A 23,480-nucleotide genomic window follows, 5' to 3' on the forward strand; every position below is an offset into this window, starting at 1 on the left:
ACTACATTCATCTTCATTGTGAAACACCTCTGATGCACCAGTCACTGAGGACATATACAGTTTCCTCTAACTTTGCATTACTCAGATTAGCCTACATTAGCTTCACTTGTCGAGCCAGCCTGTTTTTAAGCTCAGCACTGTGCTGTTTCAAAGGGACCAATTAAAGAAGAGCTTGTGTGTGCATGTATGCGTGTGTGTGTGTGTGTGTGTGTGTGTGTGTGTGTGTGCGTGCGTGCGTGCGTGCGTGCGTGCGTGCGTGCGTGCGTGCGTGCGTGTGTGTGTGTGTGAGGGGCTTAGAGAGACAGACGACAGTGCAACCCTGCAGCTGGGGACCCCCATTCTGTGAAAGCAGAGTGATGTCACTGCCTGGCTATGTGTGGGGAGGCTGTGAGGAGAACAGGGGAGCACTGAGCTGGAGGGGAAAACCTGACGCTGGCGAGGATGAAGGAAAACAGAGCAGTAGAGTAGAGGTGAAAGAGCACAGAGCATGTGAGGAGGATTTTAGAGTGTAAAAGCTTCCTCCCTCCAGACCGGCCCACACCCTCCTGTCTGTTTTCTTAATTCTCTCTTCCGTCTTGCCTTTTCAACAATCTTTCCCTTTTAGATGAAACACCCTCACACTCCGGCATGCTAAATACCAGGCTGACTCATCTAAAGTCCGTCTGTTAGGCTGAAGTCTGGCGGTTGTTTGAAAATGCGTCGTTGTCATAGAAAATCTGGCCAGTGACAGGATATTTTTTATCTGATTGAAAGATTCAGAAGGAGATTGTGAAGGAGGATTCAGCACAGAGAGGATTAGAGCTCGAAAGATAAAGGCATAAATTGAGATTGGTGCAATATATATTGAGAAATGGACGAGGAATGAGTGGAAAATGCAGTGGCTGAGGCAAAGCAGTGCAGCATACAATACAAGTTTTGTAGGACTGACAGGCTTAAAGAGACGAAAGAACATAGAGCCAAGGACAAGTGGGATGACGAGCCCTTTGCCATATGCAGAGTGTGCAATCCATTTTACTCTGTTCTCAGTATAGTGCAGTTCAAGAGTAACACTGTGCCCTGATACAGCACCATTTTGACTAGGCTGTTTTCAAAGGGAGCAGGAAGACTGTCATATACCCCTCCATTACTCACTCATTCACGAACACAATCAGTAGTTCACTGTGTAGTGAGCAGTAAATTGAGATTTCAGACATGAATGATCACCGTTTTTACAAGTATAGTAAATGGTAAATGGACTGAATATAGCTTTACCCCCTGCACTTCAGCTATCCGTAGGGTAGTGTCCACCTCTATCAGAGGTGATGGATTGCATTGTGGTATTTTTATCAAAAGGTAGTGTACCTACTATATTTTTTCTGTGAGGCTGTGCTTAGACATAGTGGCAGTTTGAGCTAAGTGCTAATACTGACGACATTGCTAACATGCTGATGTTGAATAGATTTAAAGTTTGCCATGTGTACAGTCTGAGCTTATCACCAGCCTGAATATATGGTTAAGCATTTTAGCATGCTAACATTTGCTCATTGGCACCATCAACATGAGTACAGCTGTGATTGATGAGAATTTCATTAGTTTTGCATGATTGCACCAAATAATGGGACAAATTCCAAATTTGACCTCATGGTCAAATGTTACAGACGTGAGGGAGAGGTCACCAAAGTCTGTAAGATCCATCCTCTGCAAACCAGAAATACAAAAACGCTGCTAGCATGATTAAAAAATGGAAATCCAGTTTTAAAAGAGAGCCATTAAAAAACAAATAACAAGAAGAAAGGACAACACACTGCAGCAATGGGAAATGGAAGAAATTAAAGCACTTATCATTTTATGGACTGCAGAGAAAGTGCAGAACAACCTTAATTTTATTGCCTCTCGTCTCCTCGAGCTTCCTCCAGTTATTACTCCTCTTAAAACCTGCCTTCAACAAAGTACAGTGTTGACCGGGTCCTGTGAGGCTGCTGTCTCTACAGTTACACATGTACATTCTTCAAAATGATTCCTATGATTCAAAAAAGCACGTATGAAAGAAAATGCCGATTTAAGGCCTCTAGCCCCCCGCACATACATCTCCGTGTTTATTGGACCTGGTATAAAACTCGCTAACCTCCAAACACCTCACTGTGCTTATCGTCACGGAGACAGCCCTCATCCTCCCAGACGTGTGAGGAGTCAGCCTCTCCAGACGCCCCTGTGTGAGGGTGGAGGATGCACATTATGAGAGAAGATGATTTAGCCCAGAGCAATCTGTTCAGCAGAATGCCAGTTATGTAATTATGGTCCCCACTGCTGCTGTGTAACGAGCTGTGCTCCATGATTTATTTGAATGTGTTGATGTTTGAATGGGAATTGTGTCCCCTGAGTTAATAGATGTGATTTGTCAGTGAGTGGGCTTTTGTTGAGCACGCTTTGTTACATAGCCTGAATGTGCGGCTGTTCACGTGGTTGTGTTTAATGCGCCTGTGGGTGTCATCAAGTGAAAGTATCTCTGCATTTATTACCATGTATATGTGTGTAGGCATGTGCGTGGGCTAATTCACTCCCGTCGTGGTTTCCTGTTTCCATGGGAAAACACAGTCATCCTCTGAGGATTTTCTTGTGACTTTCTTAACATTTTAATATGTTGTTTCTTCTTTAACTAAGCCTTGCTGACTAAAATGCTGCTGTCAAACATTAGTGGAAATGAATGAATCAGTGGTTACCAAACATAAAAAAAAAAGTGATGTTTTGCTTCAGGCTGTTGCAGGGTGAGTGTGTGTGTGTGAGCTGAGAGCAAAGCAGTGATTTTTTTCCCTCTCGCTTTGTTTAGTTGTGATAATCTTTTTAGCAAAAATAAACAATTATGATGTGCAGATGTTTAATTTTATTCTTTTCTGTCCAGTTAATCTCTCTTGTGATCTTCCACACTGTATTTTGGAGGAGGGGATTTTGGAGGGAGATCTCCTTGGTTGGGACCCACTGATCTATAGGACTCATATCACAATTAAAAAATGAAAACGAAATAATATCAAAGCAGCAGTTAGAGAAAGGAAGCAATTTTAAAGTAATCAAATGAGCCAATATACAAAGAAAGAAAAAGCGCAGCAGTTTAGATCTCAGTCACATCACACAAACAACTAAAGATGCAAAAATCTCTCAGTATGGAAAAAAAGAGTGTGACTGTGTGTTGTGGGCAAGTGGCCTCTTGATGAGTCAGTTTAAAAAGCTGTTGTTTCTTTTATTGTGTCGTTGCATTGAATCAGGTCCAGAGCTGCTAGGATCAAGCAGCGATTCCTAACTCAAACTGTATTGTTTTCTGTCTCTGCAGATATCCATACTGAGGCAGTACAAGCTGCCCTGGCTAAACATAAAGAGGAGAAGATGGCACTGCCCATGCCTACCAAGCGACGCTCCACTTATGTGCAATCTCCAATTGAAACCCGCACACCACCAGGTAGAAGAGTAAGAAGGGCAGTCTTACAGACTGACCTTCAGCCTGGAGGATCCAGAGTTTGGTAACTCATACTGTGTTCTCTCTTGCTCAGACTCCTCATCAGGCTCTGAAGATGAGACGTCTGTGCGCAGGCAGTCATCAGTGGTTGGCCCTCCGCCTGTGGTCAATCCAAACCTGCAGAGCCCAGACTCTTGGATCAACCGCACCGTTCAGGGCTCCTCCACCTCCTCCTCGGCCTCCTCCACCCTGTCCCATGGAGAGGCCAAGCCACAGCCTCAGAGCCAGCCTCAGCCTCAGCCCCAGTACAAGCCGCAGTACCAGCCTCTGTACCAGCCTCACTACCAACCACAGCACCAGCACCATGAGCGTCCCCACACTGCAGCTGTGACTGAAATGCTGGCTCACAGTCACATTGGTGAGGCACTCCCCTGATTTGGTGACGCCACTACTGTAATTAGGTTTATTAGGTTTGACCAAAATGGACAAATTCTTAAAATTATTACAGGAAATAACCACATATTCTGGTGCCTATTGGTGTGATTTTTTTTTTTTTTTTTTTTTTAACAAAAGCTTAACGTTTTGTATCATAGTTTATGACAAAGAACAGTACAGCATTTTGGAAAACTTACATTTACATGTTCATGAAATAATAACAAGACTTTCAGAAAGTGTATGTAAGTGTATGTCATGCTTTATCTGAACCCCCTGTGTTAGCTGTGGTAGTCATTTTATATGTGTGTGTGTGGTTGTGTGTGTATATATAGTAGTTATTATATATATATTTAAAAAAAGAAAAAGAAAAAAAAAATACAAAACAGAAATCCAAAATCTAAAGCTTAACCATAGTCCCCAACATTTAGCGTTTATAAGCAACATATAACCTTGAAGATGAAAACATCTGCTTACAAACAACAACAACAAACAAAGCTTCATTCGGACTGTCTTTCCTTGCTTCACCTGCAGCTCCGTCAGAGAACAGCGCCCCCCCTCCAGATGTGACAGCTGTGGCCCCTCCGTCTAGGGGCCCGCGGGTGGACCTGCCATCCAACACTGTGGTCCAAGGGATGAGCCGCGGGCAGAGCCGCTCAAGCATGATGGAGACTGCAGACGGTAGTGACGACACCACATAACACTTTTATTTGCCTGTGCCTGTGCGGGAGCCTCTGTCTGACTCCTCTCACAGATTCTTGTCTCTTCAACATAAGTGTCATTATGAAATATCATTAATCAGGCTTTACTGCTTTCTTTTTTCTTCTTGATCTTTCTCAACCCTGTCACATGTTTATTTGACTGGCTGATAGGAAGAGGTAATATCCAGAGTAAGGAAACTCCTTAATGTATAATGTCCGTAGCCTTCTGTGTCTGCTGTTGTACCCTTACTCTCCCTCCTGTTTGTAATGGATGATTATAGAAATAATCGCAACGAAGACAACATCACGCACAGAATGAATCCTCACGTGTGATCCCAAACCAAGAAAAAACAACTTTTACCCCAGTTCTCACTGTGTTTTCCTTGTGTTGTTGCCACCTACCTTTGCTGCTTTTCAATCCCAAAAGATATTTCACTGAATTTTGAATCTTCACTAAAAACACCATGTCTTGTGTGATGGGAAGAAGAGCAGCAGACTGTTAGATGGTCAGAAGTTTAAACATGTAGTGCTACAGATGAGCCACGTTGTGTGTTTGACTGTATGTTTGTCTTGGCACCGCCCCTCTCCACCTTCATCCTGCTTGTAGGAGTTCCTGTAAGCAGCAGAGTGTCGACAAAGATCCAGCAGCTGCTCAACACCCTGAAGAGGCCCAAGAGGCCCCCGCTCAGCGAGTTCTTCACCGACGATGCAGAGGAGATCGTAGAAGGTTTGCAGCTTTATGAAACGCGCTTAAACTATACTACATCATATACAAAGATGCTATTTCTTTCAACTTTAGATTTATTGGGTAAAGTTAAACAAACACACTTTCCAGTTGTTTACTTCCCTTTCCCTCTTCTCCCAGCTTGCATGCCTGCTTCACTATTACATTTTCAAAGGATACTATTTTTAAACACTACACCTTTAAATCAATACAAAAAACTGTTTTTTGAATTACTTACACATATTGATCATATTTACAGATTTCTCTATATTCAAAACATACATTACCATTTATATATTTAAATTATTGGCTTCATTAATACTTAATACATCATTTACCAATGCTTTGTAGTTTAGTTGAGCCATTAATAAGTTTACATTTTGTGAAAACAGAGCAGTTATAACTGTAAGGTATTACTAAATATTAATGGCTCCCTAATAGGCCATCGACTCCTAAGTTACACATTTTAGTAAGTCATTAATAAAGAGTATTTATTTTGTTTTCATTAACATATAGATTGTGGACCAGGTAAGTAGAAGAACGTCCAACCAGGCATTTCTCACAACCTGGCAACCCAAAATTTTTTCTTATGAATGGCTTGTAACTGATCTAAAAACATGAGTAAATTACTTATTATTCATTGAAAAAGGATTCAATCACAACCAATAAATGGTGCCTTATTACAGAGTGGTAAACATATTTAGTTAGATATTTTGTATCTTGGGATCAAAGTTACAATTTAAAATAAGAAATTTTGTTTACAGTAAAAGTCTTTGCGCGAAGAAGACAGATTAGAGAAGACACAGGAATGGAAAAACCAATCAAGAGGTTTAATCAGTGAAACCTAAGTACAGTGTACACCAGCAATAATGACTGGACTGCTTTTTATCTCCTCTCTCTCTCACACAGTGCCCCAGCCAGACCCCAACACCCCAAGGCCGGAGGGCCGTCAGATCATCCCAGTAAAAGGGGAGCCTTTGGGAGTGGTCAGTAACTGGCCCCCGGCCTTGCAGGCAGCATTGGCCCGTTGGGGGGCCACTCAGGGAAAGAGTCCCGCACTCACTGCTCTTGACATCACGGGCAAACCACTCTACACGCTGACTTATGGTAAGACACCAGACTACTGATGTGCAGAAAGGCTGGAAAGAAGTTCAAAGTCAAATCAAATCAGTAACATACAAATGCTGGATGTTACGAGTTCAGGAGTTCATTTAGACAATAGACAGATGTGTGAACTCGGTGACATGAGATTTTTTGGCAGGGGTAAGACATATAATGTGCACTCCTAACTCCCTCCTCCCCGCTCCACCTTCTGTCTGTTAGGGAAACTGTGGAGTCGCAGTGTGAAGCTGGCGTACACTCTCCTGAACAAGCTGGGCAACAAGAATGAGCAAATCCTCAAACCTGGAGACCGGGTGAGAGAGCTGACACGCTCACAGGAGACAGATAGACACACAACAAACATATAGAAAAGGGTAGTGTCATCCTCGCTCATTCGTTGAATACAGAGGAATGCAACACTTTGCTCTATTTGCAGCAAAGCCCTGCTGCAGCCATTAGATTTAAAACTGTATATTTGTAACCGTTGATGTGCCCTTTGTGCACTGAACACTGAAGCCACTGTGGCTCTGGAGTGATTTATTGTTGCTGATGTTTGACTTAGTGAAAGGTAGAAATCAACCCAGATTTGACTATCAGAAGAAATGAAGTTTGATTTGATTTGATATTTATCTCAACAATGAGAATTGCCATGATAGCTGCTCTTTGTGTTTAGTGCTAATCAGCAAGTGTTAGCATGTTAAAGCGCTAAACTGGGATGGTGAACATGTTAATATACCTACTAAACATACAACAGCATGTTAGCATTGTGATTGTGCATGTTACTATGCTAATGTTACCATTTAGCTTAAAGTACAGCTTCACAGACCTGCTGGCATGGCTGTAGACTTGTAGTCTTGTAACTGTTATTGCAAAACATTTTACAATCAGTATGTACCAGTGTCCATGAAGACATATTTCTTGTTTCATATCTAATGTAAAACAGTCATAAATATAAAGATGAATGTGTTTGTAGGTGGCACTGGTTTACCCCAACAGTGACCCGGGGATGTTCTGGGTGGCCTTCTATGGCTGCCTCCTGGCTGAAGTTATACCTGTACCAATTGAAGTACCACTATCTCGCAAGGTAAGAAAACCCGCAGAGGATCGTGTACATTTTGTGAGTAAAGAAGTGTACTTTTTTTCTGTGGAGCTATAAATGTGTTCTAATGTTTTGTATGTTTTAGGATGCAGGAATCAGCCAGGTAGGGTTTCTGCTCGGTAGCTGTGGTGTTGGTCTGGCTCTGACCAGTGAGATCTGTCTAAAGGGTTTACCCAAGACACCCACTGGGGAAATAATGCAGTTTAAAGGTCAGTAGGCTCCTTCTGAAATTACTGACGTTTATTCAAATGATTAGACATTTATCTTGATTAAAAAAAAGTACTCATTTATGAAATATTGCTGAAAGTAAAACATTATAATGGCCAAATCTCAGGTCACCTTCAGGCTGTGCTCAAAGTTGTGATGCAGGGAGAGTACAGCATACTCTGCCCCGTTTTTTAATGACAAGGTGATGATGAATTTCCCCTTTTTGATATTTTCAAGTATGATGTAGGCTGACTTTGCTTTCGCTGTTGCCTTTCTCTGATAGGCTGGCCTAGACTGAAGTGGGTGGTGACAGACTCAAAATACCTGACCAAGCCCTCCAAAGACTGGCAGCCACACATCCCCACCGCCAACACTGACCCTGCGTACATAGAGGTAACAGAGTTGCTCACTGGTCTGTCAGCTGCTGCAGGTCACAGTTACTTAACCAGTTACTGCTATATTGTATAACTGGTTGTTACCTAGCACATAGTTCCATCACAATAAAATAGCAAGTTAATTTAGCAACATTGAAAACTGATCTTCTTGTGTTTCCTCTCTGTAGTACAAGGCAAGTAAAGAGGGCACAGTGGTGGGTGTGGCTGTGTCGAAAGTAGCCATGTTGACCCACTGCCAAGCACTGACCCAGGCATGCAACTACTGTGAAGGTGAGTAAAGACCCAGAGTGTCATCATGGTCTATCATTTCAAGGTTTCTTCATCATCAGGGTTGTTTTAAGTCTTCTGTCTTTCTCCACATTAAGGGGAAACTTTAGTGAATGTCCTGGACTTTAAAAAGGATATGGGCCTGTGGCATGGAGTTCTCACGGTAAGTGTGTGGACGTAAGCATGGGTGGGTGATTTAATGCACACGGCAAGTTCGAGAAAGGGATTTCGCACAGTCTCTTCATTGTCTCCTCTTGCACATTAAGCAATGTGACAATAAATTGCAAAGTCGTCCATGTGTCTGCTGTAGGTTCTTTGCTTTGGTGCTTCCTGATGATGCTTTCATGGTGATTTTAGATGATTCGAGTTAGAACGGAACAGAAGACAAAAGGGGATTTTGGTGTTCTCATCAAGTATCTGGTTAACTGACCAAATGTCCCAATCATAAAAACCTCATGCCATAAGAGACAGATGAAAGTCCCATGGTTTATTGCGACTTTTGTGTTGTGCTTAGCTCTCTTTTCTTTTAATCATGAGTTTTGGGTTGTTTCTTTTTTATTCTTTGAATTGAGATGCTTCCTTTTTGTTTTTCGTTTGTCCCACCCACATAATGTCATTTCAGTCATTTCTGTTATTGAATTCATGAACAGTTTACAGCATTTATAATGGAACAATAAACATAACTGTAATTTGATTGTTAAAGCGCTAAGCTCTTAAATCGTCAGACTCTGTTGGTGGTTGGTTCGTTGGTTGGTTGATTTTTGTCATGATGGGAAAAAATGATTATATTGTATTAGCTTCTTAACCAGGTATTGTTTGTTTTCAGGCTGTGATGAACAGGATACACACTATCAGTGTTCCCTATGCAGTGATGAAGGCTTGTCCTCTCTCCTGGGTCCAGAGGGTTCATATCCACAAAGGTAAATTACACTGCCCTCCTTAGCTTGAGAAATGCCATATAAAAGAATTGACTGTTCAACATGTCGCTCTTATCCTTATGCAGCTCGTGTAGCTTTGGTGAAGTGCCGTGATCTACACTGGGCCATGATGGCCCATCGGGACCAGAGAGACACCAGCCTGGCTTCATTACGTATGCTGATTGTTGCTGATGGTGCTAACCCCTGTGAGTACTTTATGACCTTCTGCCTTTGTGTGAAAATTGGTCTTTTGAGAGACAAAAATTAAATGTAATACATTGAATCTCTTGCTGTCCAGGGTCGGTGTCTTCCTGTGATGCCTTCCTGAACGTGTTCCAGTCTCATGGCCTGAAACCTGAGGTTATCTGTCCCTGTGCCACCTCCCCTGAGGCCATGACAGTAGCTATACGCAGGTATGTCACTGACCCATGTTTCCTTTTTTTTTTACATTATACAATATAAGGTGAAATAGATAATCACAAAATAAGACAGAAACCCCTTCCTTCTTCCAAGTCTCTATTGTCACCTACCCCCCATTTTCTCCTTGCTCCCAACCTCACGCCCTCCATTTTGATCCAAGGCCCATAAACAGCACATAGTCCGGCTGCCAAGAGTTGTATTTAGTGTCTTACTTAATCATAGGCGTGTTTTGAAGTGCAACATGAATTAAACCACTCAGTGTCATCTTCCATTCCCTGTTAAAGCCAGGTTCACCTGTACCTGGCGTGATGCTATTTAAATGGCACATTTGATTAGTTGGAGAAGTGAATGGATTTCTGCTGAGGAAATGGTTTCACTTCATGCACAAGCAGTCCATCTACAGGAGCAGCATTAATCCACCAAAGCTCCCTGAGGTGAAAGCAGTCGAGAGAGGATCTTACTATCTGAATAATGCAACTTTTAAAATGGAAGAAAATACTGCACCATTTACTTTAGACCAGATTTTTGTTAGTCAACGGTGCAATAGTTTTCTGCTGCCTCAGCATAGCAATGTGCCAGCAATGCACCACACCTCATTTTAAGACCAACACGCCCATGTGCATAGATGGGCACAAGTTCATTTGCTACTTACAAAACATGGACGCTGGGCATAAAAATGACAACTGCATCGGTTGGAAACCAGCAACGACACTTGTACTGTGCTGTGCGCTGCCTTGGGCCAGGTCTCAGATGGGGCCCGTTGTCTGTCGGATGTTTTGGTGTACATGGGTGGGTGGGCAGATGGCTAACTGTGAGAGCAGATGGGATGGTTGGAAATGCTCATGTTTGATCAAACTCTCTCCTGTGTAGACCGGGAGTCCCTGGCGCACCGCTCCCAGCCCGTGCTATTCTTTCCATGGGCGGCCTGAGCCACGGTGTCATCAGGGTCAACACAGAGGACAAGAACTCCGCCCTGACTGTGCAAGATGTGGGACATGTCATGCCTGGAGGTGAGAATAGAAGGAAAGATGAATGAGTCAAGAGGAATGCATGAAAAACTAATGACAGAGAGGTGCTTGTGGGAAAATCATGACATGAAAAGCATTTATTGCCTTCAGTATACTGTCAGGAATACAAGCCTAAGAAGTGAACATGAATGTTATGGAAATTTTCTTTGAAATTAAATGTTAAATATTACCTGTGATAGCTCAGCCGCAGTAACTTAAATCTCTTTGTTGAGTTGATTTTCATATCACACTTAAATTCATAAATGTAAACCAACTGCTGCCTGGAAAAAGAACTTACTTTGGAAATTGTTTAATGGTGAACATGTAAAATACATATGAATTATAGATGATGATGAAGTTTTTACTGTCATGTATGTAACAATGGCTAGCAACAACAGTTGAGAATTTCAGGGCTTCATGTTTGCAATAAAATTTGTAAATTAATGATAAAACATAACCATAAAATGAAGCTCCCATTTCAGTACAGAACAAAATGCAACTCTTTCCATTACTCTAAAATCACAAAGCTCACACAATCTCACAATCTCTAATCCTCCTGAATGTTTTTTTTTTTTTCATCTGCCATGTAGACCTTTGGCTTCCATGTGAGAGAGATGTCTCCATAAATGTAACATACTTCTGAAGTTATGAAGTTCATTTTTTCTAACTGTTACTTTCCTGCGTCTCCAGCTCTGATGTGCATTGTTAAGCCAGACGGTCCTCCTCAGTTGTGTAAAACAGATGAGATAGGAGAGATAATAGTAAACTCCCGTGCTGGGGGCAACATGTACTACGGTCTGCCTGGAGTCACCAAAAACACCTTTGAGGTTTGAAAGCAGAGTTACACCCACAGCCTGCCTGTGCTGGCCCAATCTCATGAAATAAAAAAGCTAATTCTAAGCTGATTTCTTTTTGTGGTAAATATTCTGTCTGGTTGTCGTTGTGTACAGGTGATACCAGTCAATGCTAATGGAGTTCCCATTGGAGAGATTCCATTTGTGCGGTCAGGACTCTTGGGGTTTGTTGGTCCAGTAAGTAGCACTATTCCATTACAGCGCAGCATCTGTGGTAATTTGAGCCCTCCTGGATCCCATCTTCCTCTCTGTCTTGAATGTATCTGTATACTGACAGTATGATGACCCCACTGTGTAACCCCCGCTCTGTACAGGGCAGTCTGATCTTTGTGGTGGGGAAGATCGAGGGTCTGCTGATGGTGAGCGGGCGGAGACACAATGCTGACGACCTGGTGGCCACCGCTTTGGCCGTGGAGCCAGTCAAGACCGTGTATCGTGGGAGGTGAGGAGACCACCAAATTCCTCCTAATACAAAGTATGTTTTAGAAAGATGATGAGCTCCTCTGTTGAGGTCAAATATGACTACTAATTCATCACTGCTGACATCTGGTGGTGCAAAGGAAGCACAGCAAGTCCACAATGAGGCACGATCTGGATGTAATGTTGTATATAAGCAACATGAGGCATTTTGATTTTAAATACCTTCCACACACTCAGAATAATTAACATGTTTGTGTCTGTTTCTGTGTGGTTCAGGATCGCTGTGTTTTCAGTCACAGTGTTTTATGATGAGAGGGTTGTAATTGTGGCGGAGCAGAGGCCAGATGCCAGCGAGGAGGACAGCTTCCAGTGGATGAGCCGGGTACTTCAGGTAAAAGTGGAACGATGTACAATACTACATTTGTGTGTAAATATAAAAATAACAAATGTTGTCATGGTTCAAGCACTGTAAATCATTTTGTGTCAATACTACTACGCTGCAATGTGTACTTTGCATTTAAAAAAAAAAAAAAGGTGTCAGTTTCTTTTCTACAAACATGACTACCAGTCAGCCAGCTTTGTCTTGATGTTTGCTTTCCCCTGCAGGCTATTGACAGCATCCATCAGGTGGGCCTCTACTGCCTGGCTCTGGTCCCGGCCAACACTTTACCTAAAACACCGCTGGGTGGCATCCACATCTCTGACACCAAGCAGTTCTTCTTAGATGGCAACCTACACCCCTGCAACATCCTCATGTGTCCCCATACGTGTGTCACCAACCTGCCCAAGCCCCGCCAGAAACAGCCCGGTAGGTGACGCATATGTGTAAACCAGTCTTGTGAAGTGTATGTTGAGATCTCTTCTGATGGGACAAGTAATGACAGACCATATCCACGATAATGAGAGAAAGTGCTGTCCGGCATGCAAGAGTCAGTCAGAGTATGAAGTGTTTTGTGAACTAGGAGTATAGTTGTGAGTGTGACATAATGCACACAAAACAGTTTCTGAATTTGGGAAAGTGATATTTCTGCCATGTTGGCCTCGGCTGTGGCAAAGTTCAGCAAATGTCATAGAACAACCTACACGTAACACACTTGTCTAAATATTCACCAAAACAAACACACAAACAAAAATCAATTGAATATGGACCTGCAGAAACACAAAATACCAAACGAAACAGAACAACCTATAAATACACACATAACACAAAGAAGACACAGGGCACATCCCATTGCCCAGTGAGACGCACTGTAGGATTTTAATGCATTAAAATCCTTCTAACAGGAGCTACTTGGTGTGTCGATCTCTCAGTGTTTTTCACAGCATTCACAGAATTTGTACTGTCCTGTCAGGTTAGAATTACAGCCAGTGGTGTTTTCTGGCAGGTATTCAGGTCTCCTTGGATAAAACTTAACTTGTGAGGGGTGTTTTAGAAATTATGATGTATTGCAAGCATTACCTTTCTTCCACTCACCTCTCTCTCACACACTTTTTTTCTCTTGCAGTCGGTGTCGGTCCTGCATCTGTGATGGTGGGTAACCTGGTGGCAGGGAAGCGGATTGCACAGGCTGCAGGCAGGGACCTCGGCATGATCGAAGACCAGGATCTTGTCCGGAAGGTACTAGGACCATGAACTGTAACACACTTACTTTAACAAGCCACTAACTCTGCATAACCTGTAACCTGTATAACTATACCCCTGTTTTCAAAAGAACCACATGCATGTCCTTCAGAGTCAACAGGAAGCCAATACCCACAGTGTGCTAGAATGGTAAATAGTTAGGTTTGAAGGCTCTCCACTGTCAGTGTAACAATGGCCCCAGGCTCAGCCACAGCTCACTTTTATAGATGTAAAAAAGAATCTTCTCTCTTTCTGCTCTTGTCTCTCTGTGGATGTAGCTCTGTATGTGGCCCACTGTGATGGTAAGAATTATGGCCCCCATTTTGCATCATCCCAACACCACTGTTTATTATTGTCATGCTTTAATCTATATTGTATTGTGGTTTTAGTTTGTGCGCTTGTATTAAAATGTGACATGAGCAAAAGCATGAGTTTTCTTTTTTTTTTCTGTGTTACAAGATAAGCCCCTAGCTAGCTGTCCCTTTTTTACTGCAGACTTTCACCTCCTAAGTAGTAGTTCATTATTTTAAGAGCTGGATTGGCTCAGAGAATGCGGTATAAATTGTTTGCATGTTGGCAAGAAATACTTGTGTACTGAGGTATGCAGTCTCTGAGCACCACTTTATCTCGTTTTATTTAGGTCTATTGAATTAAGTTCTTCCATCAGCACAAAACTCCTCCCTGTATACGTCCTCCATGGTTGTGTTTGTAATGATGTGCACACATTATTGAAGCACGCCATCAGATGTGCAGTACCTACCTCTAATTATTTTTTCTTTTCATTTCAGCATCAATATTTGACGGAGGCTCTACACTGGAGGGCGCAGACAGACCCAGACCATGTCCTCTTTGTTCTTCTGAATGCCAAGGTACCAAACTGACCTGCTCATACGCTGAGAAATACATCACCAATGCCGGTTCAACTGGAATGCACAAGATTAATGTTATCTGTACATTATCCCATTTTTCCTGGCCTTCAGGGTGTAGCAGTGAGCACAGCAACCTGCGTGCAGCTTCACAAGCGGGCGGAGAAGATAGCTGCAGCGCTCATGGAGAAAGGCAGCATCAACACTGGGGAGAACGTAGTGCTGCTCTACCCTCCCGGTGGGTTCTGCCGCTGGCTTCCCGTCTGCATTTAGCATTACTCCCATTGAGATTAATTATTGTGAGACATAGATAGAAAGTTTTCTCTGTTTTGTTGTTTTTTTAACGCCACCTTTGTCCTCCATCTTTCTCTCAGGCATTGATCTGATAGCTGCCTTTTATGGCTGTCTCTATGCTGGATGTGTTCCCGTAAACGTCAGACCTCCACACCCTCAGAACCTGGCAGCCACGCTGCCTACTGTCCGCATGATTATTGATGTAAGAATGTGTTTTTGCACCTTATTTCATTTTTGACAATTTGATGCAGCTTCTCCTATTCAGGTGAATCGTGCTTGTGTTTTGTTACCAGGTCAGTAAAGCTGCATGTATCCTAACCACTCAACATCTCATGAGGACTCTGCGCTCCAAAGAGGCTGCTGCCTCAGTGAACATTAAAACATGGCCAACAATCATCGACACAGGTAAGATAATAAAAGACTTGGATGCTTTGACTTGTCATAGTAGTAAAATCACAGGTGTTAATAATAAAATTTACGATGGCTCTGTTATATTCAAGTGTCCCAGTAAGCCGTCACCGTGCAACAGTATGCCAGTGTGCCAACATGCCCAATACCACGAACCTGAGGCAGCTAAATGGAATTCAGCCATCATTCATTTTATTATTTACATATGACATTATTTACACTTATTTACATCTTATCAAATATCTTCTGTGTCTCACAGGAAAAACTTCACCAAGTGTGAACACAGCATAAGGAAAACTTGTCGCCTTTAATTGTGGTTTATCAACATTTTAACTTGTAACCTAAATCCACTTTAGCTGTGCAAAGTTTCATGACAGTGGAAATAATTTTATATGTATGTCTTCCTAATTAATCTGCTATTGCTGAGCACCTGTAGTTGGAAATGACTGTGCTCTTCAATGAAGATTACATGCATTGTTTTCAGTTGCTAACTTTCTCAAATTCAAGACAGTGAAATAGGCTCATGAGTTGTGGGTAGTTGTCATCGTAGTGAGTGTAAAGTCATGGTCGTGTATAAAGTGCACAGTTCTGTCAGAAACACTTGTGTCAGTTATTGTGGACCGTTTGCTGTGACAGAGTTTGTAGCATTAAGACAAACAGGAAGTGGGACATTTCTCTGCAACGCTCCAGTTATTACCAAAATTGCTCAGTGGGTAGACGAACTTGTGGATAGATAAGTGGTTGGTGCACTTTTGGTTGTTGCTTGCGGCTATACTGTATGTCTATTTCATTTTCCTTTTACTATATATATTATTTTTTATATCTCTGTGGGCATTATGGTCTGTAAAGCTCTTCCTAATGACTGAGTTGAGAATGAGTTGCATGACCAGTAAATATCATCTGATTCTAGTTCCAGTATATGAGACCAACAATTGACGGTATTAGATGAATCTGGTTATAATTAATGTTTGCTGTGTAATTATGTGTCAGCATAATTTAATGTTTATGTTGTTCTTTGTAAAACATGCACTGTTCTTGTGTGCAGATGATCTTCCTCGCCGCCGACCTCCACAGATCTATAAACCCCCCACAGCAGAGATGATTGCTTATCTGGACTTCAGTGTGTCCACTACAGGCATGCTCACCGGGGTGAAGGTGAGACAGATGAGGTTCACCATCAATTATTGCTCAGTTTGCTCTCGATCCCAATCCAGTATCCACATGCTACAAAGTATGCACCTGCCGTCTCTCTCATTTTTGGGCCTTGACACATTAAAGCAGCTGTAATCAATATTTTATAACAATCTATCAAATAACAACGTGAAAACAATGTGACAATGTAGGATACATCACTCGTACTAATGAACCTACCGACATTTATCACTTGAATCTGCAGCTCCTCGCAGTTTATAGTGGGTTTCAGCTCGTTGTTTAACTGTCTGGTTGCAACTTTACTGTTGTGGTTCACTCTCAACGCTCTCATTTTCAGTCAATCAATCATTGGAGGTTTAAAAAATGTAAATGTCACAGCTGCATGGCCTGTGAGAAGTGTTTTAAGTGATGAACAGATATTGAATTGCGGATGTCTTCAGCCGCCTCCTTGTTCTTGTGATGATCACATTGGCACATGGTGTGATCATTGTGTCAGGAGTCGGAAATGTTCTCATTGAAGAGTGATAGAGAGACCAGTTTATTATCTATTTAACAGCCTGAAAATTACCCGTCTCAACCTCATGCCTATTGACCTTTGCCATGCCACAATGAGTGAAGGGAAAATTGTGAGCTGACACACAGAGCAACAGAATCAGGTCAATGACATCTTTATAAACCTGCTATTCTGCTCTGATGTTCAAAACAGTGAGAAATCCATCATAGAAGAGATACAGAGTCTCTTCTTAATTATATTTACTGAGGCGAATATAACGCAATGCAGACATGAGCCATAGTTGCATTGTAAAAGGCGTTCTACTGTAGGATGTAAAAGACACCAAGTAGAATTTGGCAATGATTAGTTGACAGAAAGTCTGATGTTACTTTACTTTGACTGTAAAATTCGTCCTTTTGCTCATTGCAGATCTCTCACGCGGCGGTCAGTGCACTTTGTCGCTCCATAAAGCTGCAGTGTGAGCTGTACTCCTCTCGCCAAATAGCCATCTGCCTGGATCCTTACTGTGGTCTGGGCTTTGTCTTGTGGTGCCTCGCAAGGTACCGTAAACAATCACCTACAAGACGCACACGCCATGCACCACCATTTTGGTCCATATTGTCCATTCATCAATGTTTTGTCCTTCATGTCTTGTCTTTTAGTGTTTACTCAGGTCACCAGTCCATCCTGATTCCTCCCTTCGAGTTGGAGAGCTGCTTGTCCCTGTGGCTGAGCACACTCAGTCAGTACCGTATCAGAGACACCTTTTGCTCCTACTCTGTAATGGAGCTCTGCACCAAAGGACTGGGTACTCAGACTGAGCTGCTCAAGGTGAGGACTGCATATAGAGAGAATCATGGATGTCAGAGGTGTTGGAGGAAGTATTCAGATCCTTTACGCAAGTAAAAGTACAAATTTCACACTATAAAAATACTCCGTTGCAAGTAAAAGAAGTTGTTACTTAAGTAAAAGTATAATAAGGAAAATGTGCTTAAATTATTAAAAGTAAAAGTACTCAGTACAGAAAAATGTCCCCTGAGACTTTACAGTTGTAGTTGGTTGAGGTAGAGCTCATTGTGAACTGTTTTGGGTTAGGGTTAGTAACTAATGATTATTTTCATTACGGGTTAATCTTCTGAGTATTATCTCTATTAATCGATTAATTGGTTTGTAAAAATTCAGAAACTAGTGAGACATACTGTCACAATTACCCAGAGCCCAAATTGACACATTCACATTGTCTGTTTTGTCCAGGAAAAGCATCAAATTCTCGCATTTGAGAATCTGGGAACATGAAATGTTTTTGAATGAAAAGTGACTTAAATGATTATCAGAATAGTTGTCAGATAATCTTAAATTAAGTAAAGTACAATGTTTCACTCTGATATGTACTTTGGTAGAGTAGAAGTATAAAGTGGCATTAAAATAAAAGACTAAAGCACAAATACCTCAAATGTGTTTCAGTAAATGTACTTTATTCCATTACTGAATGACAGACGCAGAATATTTCTTACGCAGAATATTTCTTGAGGATTTTATCATTTTGTGTGGGTGTGTTTTAGGCCCGTGGTGTGAACCTGTCGTGTGTGCGGAGCTGCGTGGTGATAGCAGAAGAACGCCCGCGCCTCGCCCTCACACACTCTTTCTCCAAGCTGTTTAAGGACGTTGGGCTGTCGTCCAGAGCTGTTAGCACTGCTTTTGGTTCAAGGGTTAACCTAGCCATCTGCCTGCAGGTACATGTTCAATTTGGCTTCACATGTAAGTACATATTGACTTACCCAAGATAAGAATCAGTTGCACCTGTATGTACCTGTTCTTTGTGTGTTGCAGGGCACCACTGGTCCTGATCCCTGTACAGTTTATGTGGACATGAAGTCCCTCCGCCATGACAGGTAAGAACATGTGTATCAGTTGAACCAGAGTGTGTCATAAACCTGGCTTTGAAAATTTGAGGAAATTAAAATTGCATATGTCAGGCATACTGTATACAGTATCTGGAGTTTAGGTCTTAACTGATGTGATGTAAAGAATGATGCACGATCGTAGATTGTGTTTTTTTCACATTTAATATTTTAATTTCTTGGGATTTTTTTCTATTCAGCATTAAAAAGGCTTGAAAGATATTTGATCATATTCCACTAAAAGCTGCCGTGAACTTGTGTGTCTCTTAAATCTCATTAAATGAAAAGGCTTTGCATGATGAATCAGTCAGGGACAGTGTTACATGAAAACAACAGTCATTAGGCCGTCAGTGAAAAAAGAAAAAACACACGTATACCTCATGAACCCAAAAACCCTGAGCAGTGTAAGTAGATATGTGCAGTGCAGCACATTCATCCATTCAGATGGATAATTCTCATTTTGAAAAAATGAATGAATGATTTTATATGTGTGCTTATGTATGTGGCCTTTGTAGAGTGAGGCTGGTGGAGAGAGGAGCACCTCAGAGTCTTCCTCTAATGGAGTCTGGCAAGGTGAGATGCTACATATGCACACCCATGGTATCAATTCAGTTAACAAATTATGAAATTGAAGTGGTTCATGTTGACGTGTGTGTGACGCTTTTTTCCATCTACAGATACTGCCAGGTGTTCGGGTGATAATCGTAAACCCAGAGACCAGAGGTCCCCTGGGTGATTCTCATCTTGGAGAGGTGAACAGATGCTCTTCTTTTATGATGACATCATGCTGGTATCATGACAAACTTAGGGGTAAAACGCTCTTCTTTATGAAAACCAGCTTTGAGGTGTGTGTGTGTGTGTTTCTCTCTCTTAGATCTGGGTGAACAGCCCTCACAGTGCCAGTGGCTACTACACCATCTATGGAGAGGAGAGCCTTCAGGCCAACCACTTCAACACCAAGCTCAGCTTTGGAGACCCGCAGACCTTATGGGCCAGGACGGGATACTTGGGTTTTGTGAAGAGGACCGAGCTGCTGGATGCCAGTGGAGGTAAATAGATCCTGACTGAGCTAAAGTCTAGATTTATTTAGCCAGCCCTGATGAGTTTATTATGAGACAGATTGTAGATTGTAAAAATATTAAAACAGAAATAATTACACAATAAATGAAACCTTCAAACGTAAGCTGAGCTGAGCACACACATAAGGAAGTGCTCACACTTTTTCTTCTACTTTGCCTGCATACTTTTCTGGGTGGATTATGTTGCCTGTGTTTCTGTACTCAGATCGGCATGATGCCCTCTTTGTGGTGGGCTCACTGGATGAGACCTTGGAGCTAAGAGGGCTGCGCTACCATCCAATCGACATTGAAACTTCAGTGTCCCGGGCTCACCGCAGTATTGCTGAGAGGTGAGGATGATGTTCATGTACAAGTATCTACGTACATATTATTAGTTACACTGTATTGAAGTGTTTTATCTGTCGTGCTGAAACAAGCACAGAAATTCTGTTCTGTTTCTTACTGGGTGCCAAGTTCAGTTTTCTTGTTAGCTGTCATTCAAGATTTTTGACATCACAGCATAATCCCTGCCTTGTTTTATCCAATGACCATGAACCAGGTCTCTTTTATTTGACCTACCTAAGCTTATTTGCTCTCTTGTTTAGAGTTATATGAGAAGATTGATACCACTCTCGTATCTGTTTGTTGCCACAAAGCTATAGCCAGCAGCCAATTTGCTTAGCTTAGTACAAAGGCTGGAAGTAGGGAAACAGCTAGTGTGGCTCTGTATGATGGTAAAACAATAGACCTATTTGGACCTTGAAAGCGCATTAATTTCCATGTTATATCTTGTTTTTTTAACCACAACTTGACACTTAGTCACTTTGGTTTTTGCAGATTAAAGCGAGCTACGCTAACTGTCTGCTGGGGGTAGCTTCATATTTAGCATACCAACATGAGAGTGGTATCAATCATCTAACTCTGAGCAAGAAAGCAAAGAGGCATTTTTACCAAAATGTCAGAGTATTCCATATTGCACTGTATTCTCAGTCACCCTGTTCCTTTCCCTCACAGTGCTGTATTTACATGGACCAACCTGCTGGTTGTGGTGTCGGAGCTGTGTGGTTCAGAGCAGGATGCGCTGGACCTGGTGCCTCTGATAACCAACGTGGTCTTGGAGGAGCACCACCTCATCGTGGGTGTGGTGGTTATTGTGGACCCCGGGGTTATACCCATCAACTCCAGAGGAGAGAAGCAACGTATGCACCTTCGTGACTCCTTCCTCGCTGACCAGCTGGATCCCATCTATGTCGCTTACAACATGTGAGGGCGCGTGGCGGTCTCGGCTTGTTTAGCCATCATCCAGTCTGGATGCTCCTGCACCATCATCCCAGCATTCGACTGTGGCCCTGGCAGATGGTGAAAAGGAAAAGCATGAATCACATCTACTGCTACCCAGCCCCGTGTGACACCAGCATATCTTGGCCACTGCATGTGTGTGATTGGACATGCCATGTTTGGAGTTGTTCACTGTTTTTTCTAGATAGGATTTTGCAAATGAGACAGAAGCAACATGTTCTGCATATGGCAAAGAGGGGGAAAAGCCCCTGTTGCACTTTTTTGGGAAAAGGGCGAAACAACACATGCAACATGACCACTTTTGGGGTTAATTCTATTAATGTCTTGTGTGAAAATCCATCTCCTATCTACCATCCTACCTACCACAAGCCTCTTAAAACACTTCCCCTTGTGTGTTTACACAGATTCCAAGAGCCACCCAACTTAGATCAACAACTGAAACTGAAATCTTTTTACATGCAGCTTTCAAATAAACGCACACAAGTGCATGCGCATCTCTAACTAACAAGAATGAATAAATGAAGGCAGAAAAAAGGCAGAAGAGAACAAGCGATTAAAAAAATAGCCAGTCTCAGTCTCTGTACATTATTTAGAAAGCTTTTTTTTGTCCCATAATAATGAAGCCAAATAGATTTTCACAACTTTCCTCCCCCCAATATATTTCCTGCCTTATAAAACTTCAGCCATACATTCCTTACTTAATTTTCAATCAATCTGTTATTAATGGCTTTTTTTTCTCCTTTGTTTTTGATTATTAGTGCAAACCCTGACAGATGTCCAAAGGGATCAAAATAAAAGTTGAAAGAGGCTATATTCTGTACTGTACCTATAAAGGCCTGTTGTATTTTAGATACTGTACGTTACTGTATAGATATTTTTAATTGTATAAATGTATAAATGCTTGACTCTCTCTTAGTTGATGGTTTCTGGATCGTTAACCCAGCTGGGAGATGATAACAGTAGCAGAAAGAAGATTGTAAATAAGATTTAACAGTTTTGACAGTACTTTTGAAGTGGAATATTAGCTGTATAATTGAGGGTAATAATTAATAACTTTAAAGCATTGTTAGTTAACAATGTCATTGTTACATAACATTGCACTTTCTCAAAAAATTGTCTATTTTATTATAACAATGTGGCATTATAACTAATCATTCAGGAGCATATATTATTCTGAGGATTCTTGCTTGAGGAGAGTTTACTGGGAGGACTATCACTGTTAATGCCAGGGGCTTTTCCTGTCGGCCACTGAAAAAAAAAAAAAAAAAACAGGTGTAAGGACAAGGCTTAAACCAATATCATGACTGTTTTCAGGCTACCAGTTTATTTTGTAAAAACGTAAAAGATAGGTCCACAACTGTTCATCTAATATCCATTGCCATTGTACTTTGTATTGCTTAACAGTCATACCCCCTCTCAGTTTTGTATTGCATAATAGAGCAAGTGTTCCCATTCCTTTTCCTCTCCACACTTAAAGTTCATTCGAACTGTGTTTTGTCTTTGTGCAGCAACGTAATGAATGACTTTGAACTCCAACAGGATTGTTGTTGGTACTGTAGTCAATAGAGGCGAATAATCATCTATCTGGATTATTTTCTGTGTTCAGTCACTGGATTTATAAGCACTTGTGAATGCAGTTGCAAAGCTGAGCCACATCTGAAACATCCTTGATTGGCAGGTAAAGTCAATGTATGAAAAAGAAAAGAAAAGAAAAAAAAAAAAAAAAGATATTTGCATCAAGGTGTATTTGCAAAATGTATTTGGTTTCCTGCTATCTTGTGCGTTCCTTGTGCTTCTTGCCATAATTTATAGGTTCTTTGTGCTGGATTATACTGTATTTCAGTGATGAACCCTTAATGTCAAATGTAAATAGTTTTTTTTTTTTTTTTTTTTGACTTTTGCAATTGTCCCATTATAACACTCCACCATGCCAAAAACACAATATTGGAAAGATGTTTAATGCTTTCAAGGTGAACAGGAATATGATGCTTTGAATTACTGCACTTTGCACTGGTTGTACTCGCAGTGGGTCTCTGCTGTGTGGACTGACTGACTTAACTATCTCCACTTCATGTTACATTAAATGTGTTAAGAATTTAAAAAATATAACGCTTGACATTTGGTTTTGCCCAGTTTTAAGTCCACCTAGAAAAAAAAAAAAGACTAACAGCACTTCATTTTAGCTTTAACATTGCATCCTACTTTTGCAGCAGAATGTTTGCATGACTCAGCCAAGCACAAGAAGGAATCAGCTCGAGGCACATCTCATCTGGAGGCACAAGCGGGGGAGATACATGTATGAAATTGTATATTCAGGGAACAAAACTCATAACACAGGGATGGACCAAGTGGTCCCTTGGTGCAATCTGTGAATAGTACCCATAAAATGTAGATGTTTGTCAAATCAAATCTTGTAA

At 41.6% G+C, this 23,480-nt stretch overlaps 1 protein-coding gene across 4 annotated transcripts in view; it reads left to right on the forward strand.

The window, feature by feature from the left end:
* The window catches only part of dip2bb (disco-interacting protein 2 homolog Bb), a 38,273-nt gene extending 16,686 nt beyond the window's left edge, over positions 1 to 21,587 (forward strand). Inside the window, exons 4-40 of one of the 4 annotated variants that reach the window (XM_070992540.1) lie at positions 3,305 to 3,430; positions 3,522 to 3,845; positions 4,394 to 4,540; positions 4,732 to 4,749; positions 5,168 to 5,287; positions 6,194 to 6,391; positions 6,608 to 6,699; positions 7,359 to 7,469; positions 7,570 to 7,693; positions 7,975 to 8,084; positions 8,254 to 8,356; positions 8,452 to 8,516; positions 9,180 to 9,273; positions 9,357 to 9,476; positions 9,569 to 9,683; positions 10,561 to 10,700; positions 11,388 to 11,524; positions 11,648 to 11,728; positions 11,866 to 11,993; positions 12,248 to 12,362; positions 12,578 to 12,779; positions 13,477 to 13,589; positions 13,871 to 13,894; positions 14,381 to 14,461; positions 14,573 to 14,696; positions 14,833 to 14,954; positions 15,046 to 15,157; positions 16,206 to 16,315; positions 17,235 to 17,365; positions 17,468 to 17,636; positions 18,368 to 18,538; positions 18,636 to 18,697; positions 19,222 to 19,279; positions 19,384 to 19,458; positions 19,581 to 19,755; positions 19,991 to 20,114; positions 20,779 to 21,587. In XM_070992540.1, coding sequence (XP_070848641.1) covers positions 3,305 to 3,430; positions 3,522 to 3,845; positions 4,394 to 4,540; positions 4,732 to 4,749; positions 5,168 to 5,287; positions 6,194 to 6,391; positions 6,608 to 6,699; positions 7,359 to 7,469; positions 7,570 to 7,693; positions 7,975 to 8,084; positions 8,254 to 8,356; positions 8,452 to 8,516; positions 9,180 to 9,273; positions 9,357 to 9,476; positions 9,569 to 9,683; positions 10,561 to 10,700; positions 11,388 to 11,524; positions 11,648 to 11,728; positions 11,866 to 11,993; positions 12,248 to 12,362; positions 12,578 to 12,779; positions 13,477 to 13,589; positions 13,871 to 13,894; positions 14,381 to 14,461; positions 14,573 to 14,696; positions 14,833 to 14,954; positions 15,046 to 15,157; positions 16,206 to 16,315; positions 17,235 to 17,365; positions 17,468 to 17,636; positions 18,368 to 18,538; positions 18,636 to 18,697; positions 19,222 to 19,279; positions 19,384 to 19,458; positions 19,581 to 19,755; positions 19,991 to 20,114; positions 20,779 to 21,031 — 4,574 coding nt within the window. In that variant the 3' untranslated portion in view covers positions 21,032 to 21,587. The remainder of the gene's footprint in view (positions 1 to 3,304; positions 3,431 to 3,521; positions 3,846 to 4,393; positions 4,541 to 4,731; positions 4,750 to 5,167; positions 5,288 to 6,193; positions 6,392 to 6,607; positions 6,700 to 7,358; positions 7,470 to 7,569; positions 7,694 to 7,974; positions 8,085 to 8,253; positions 8,357 to 8,451; positions 8,517 to 9,179; positions 9,274 to 9,356; positions 9,477 to 9,568; positions 9,684 to 10,560; positions 10,701 to 11,387; positions 11,525 to 11,647; positions 11,729 to 11,865; positions 11,994 to 12,247; positions 12,363 to 12,577; positions 12,780 to 13,476; positions 13,590 to 13,870; positions 13,895 to 14,380; positions 14,462 to 14,572; positions 14,697 to 14,832; positions 14,955 to 15,045; positions 15,158 to 16,205; positions 16,316 to 17,234; positions 17,366 to 17,467; positions 17,637 to 18,367; positions 18,539 to 18,635; positions 18,698 to 19,221; positions 19,280 to 19,383; positions 19,459 to 19,580; positions 19,756 to 19,990; positions 20,115 to 20,778) is intronic. The other 3 variants (XM_070992558.1, XM_070992550.1, XM_070992566.1) reach the window with 3 other exon arrangements.
* Positions 21,588 to 23,480: the final 1,893 nt, after the last annotated feature.

Source organism: Chaetodon trifascialis, chromosome 3, assembly GCF_039877785.1.
Source record: "Chaetodon trifascialis isolate fChaTrf1 chromosome 3, fChaTrf1.hap1, whole genome shotgun sequence".
NCBI lineage: Eukaryota > Metazoa > Chordata > Actinopteri > Chaetodontiformes > Chaetodontidae > Chaetodon > Chaetodon trifascialis.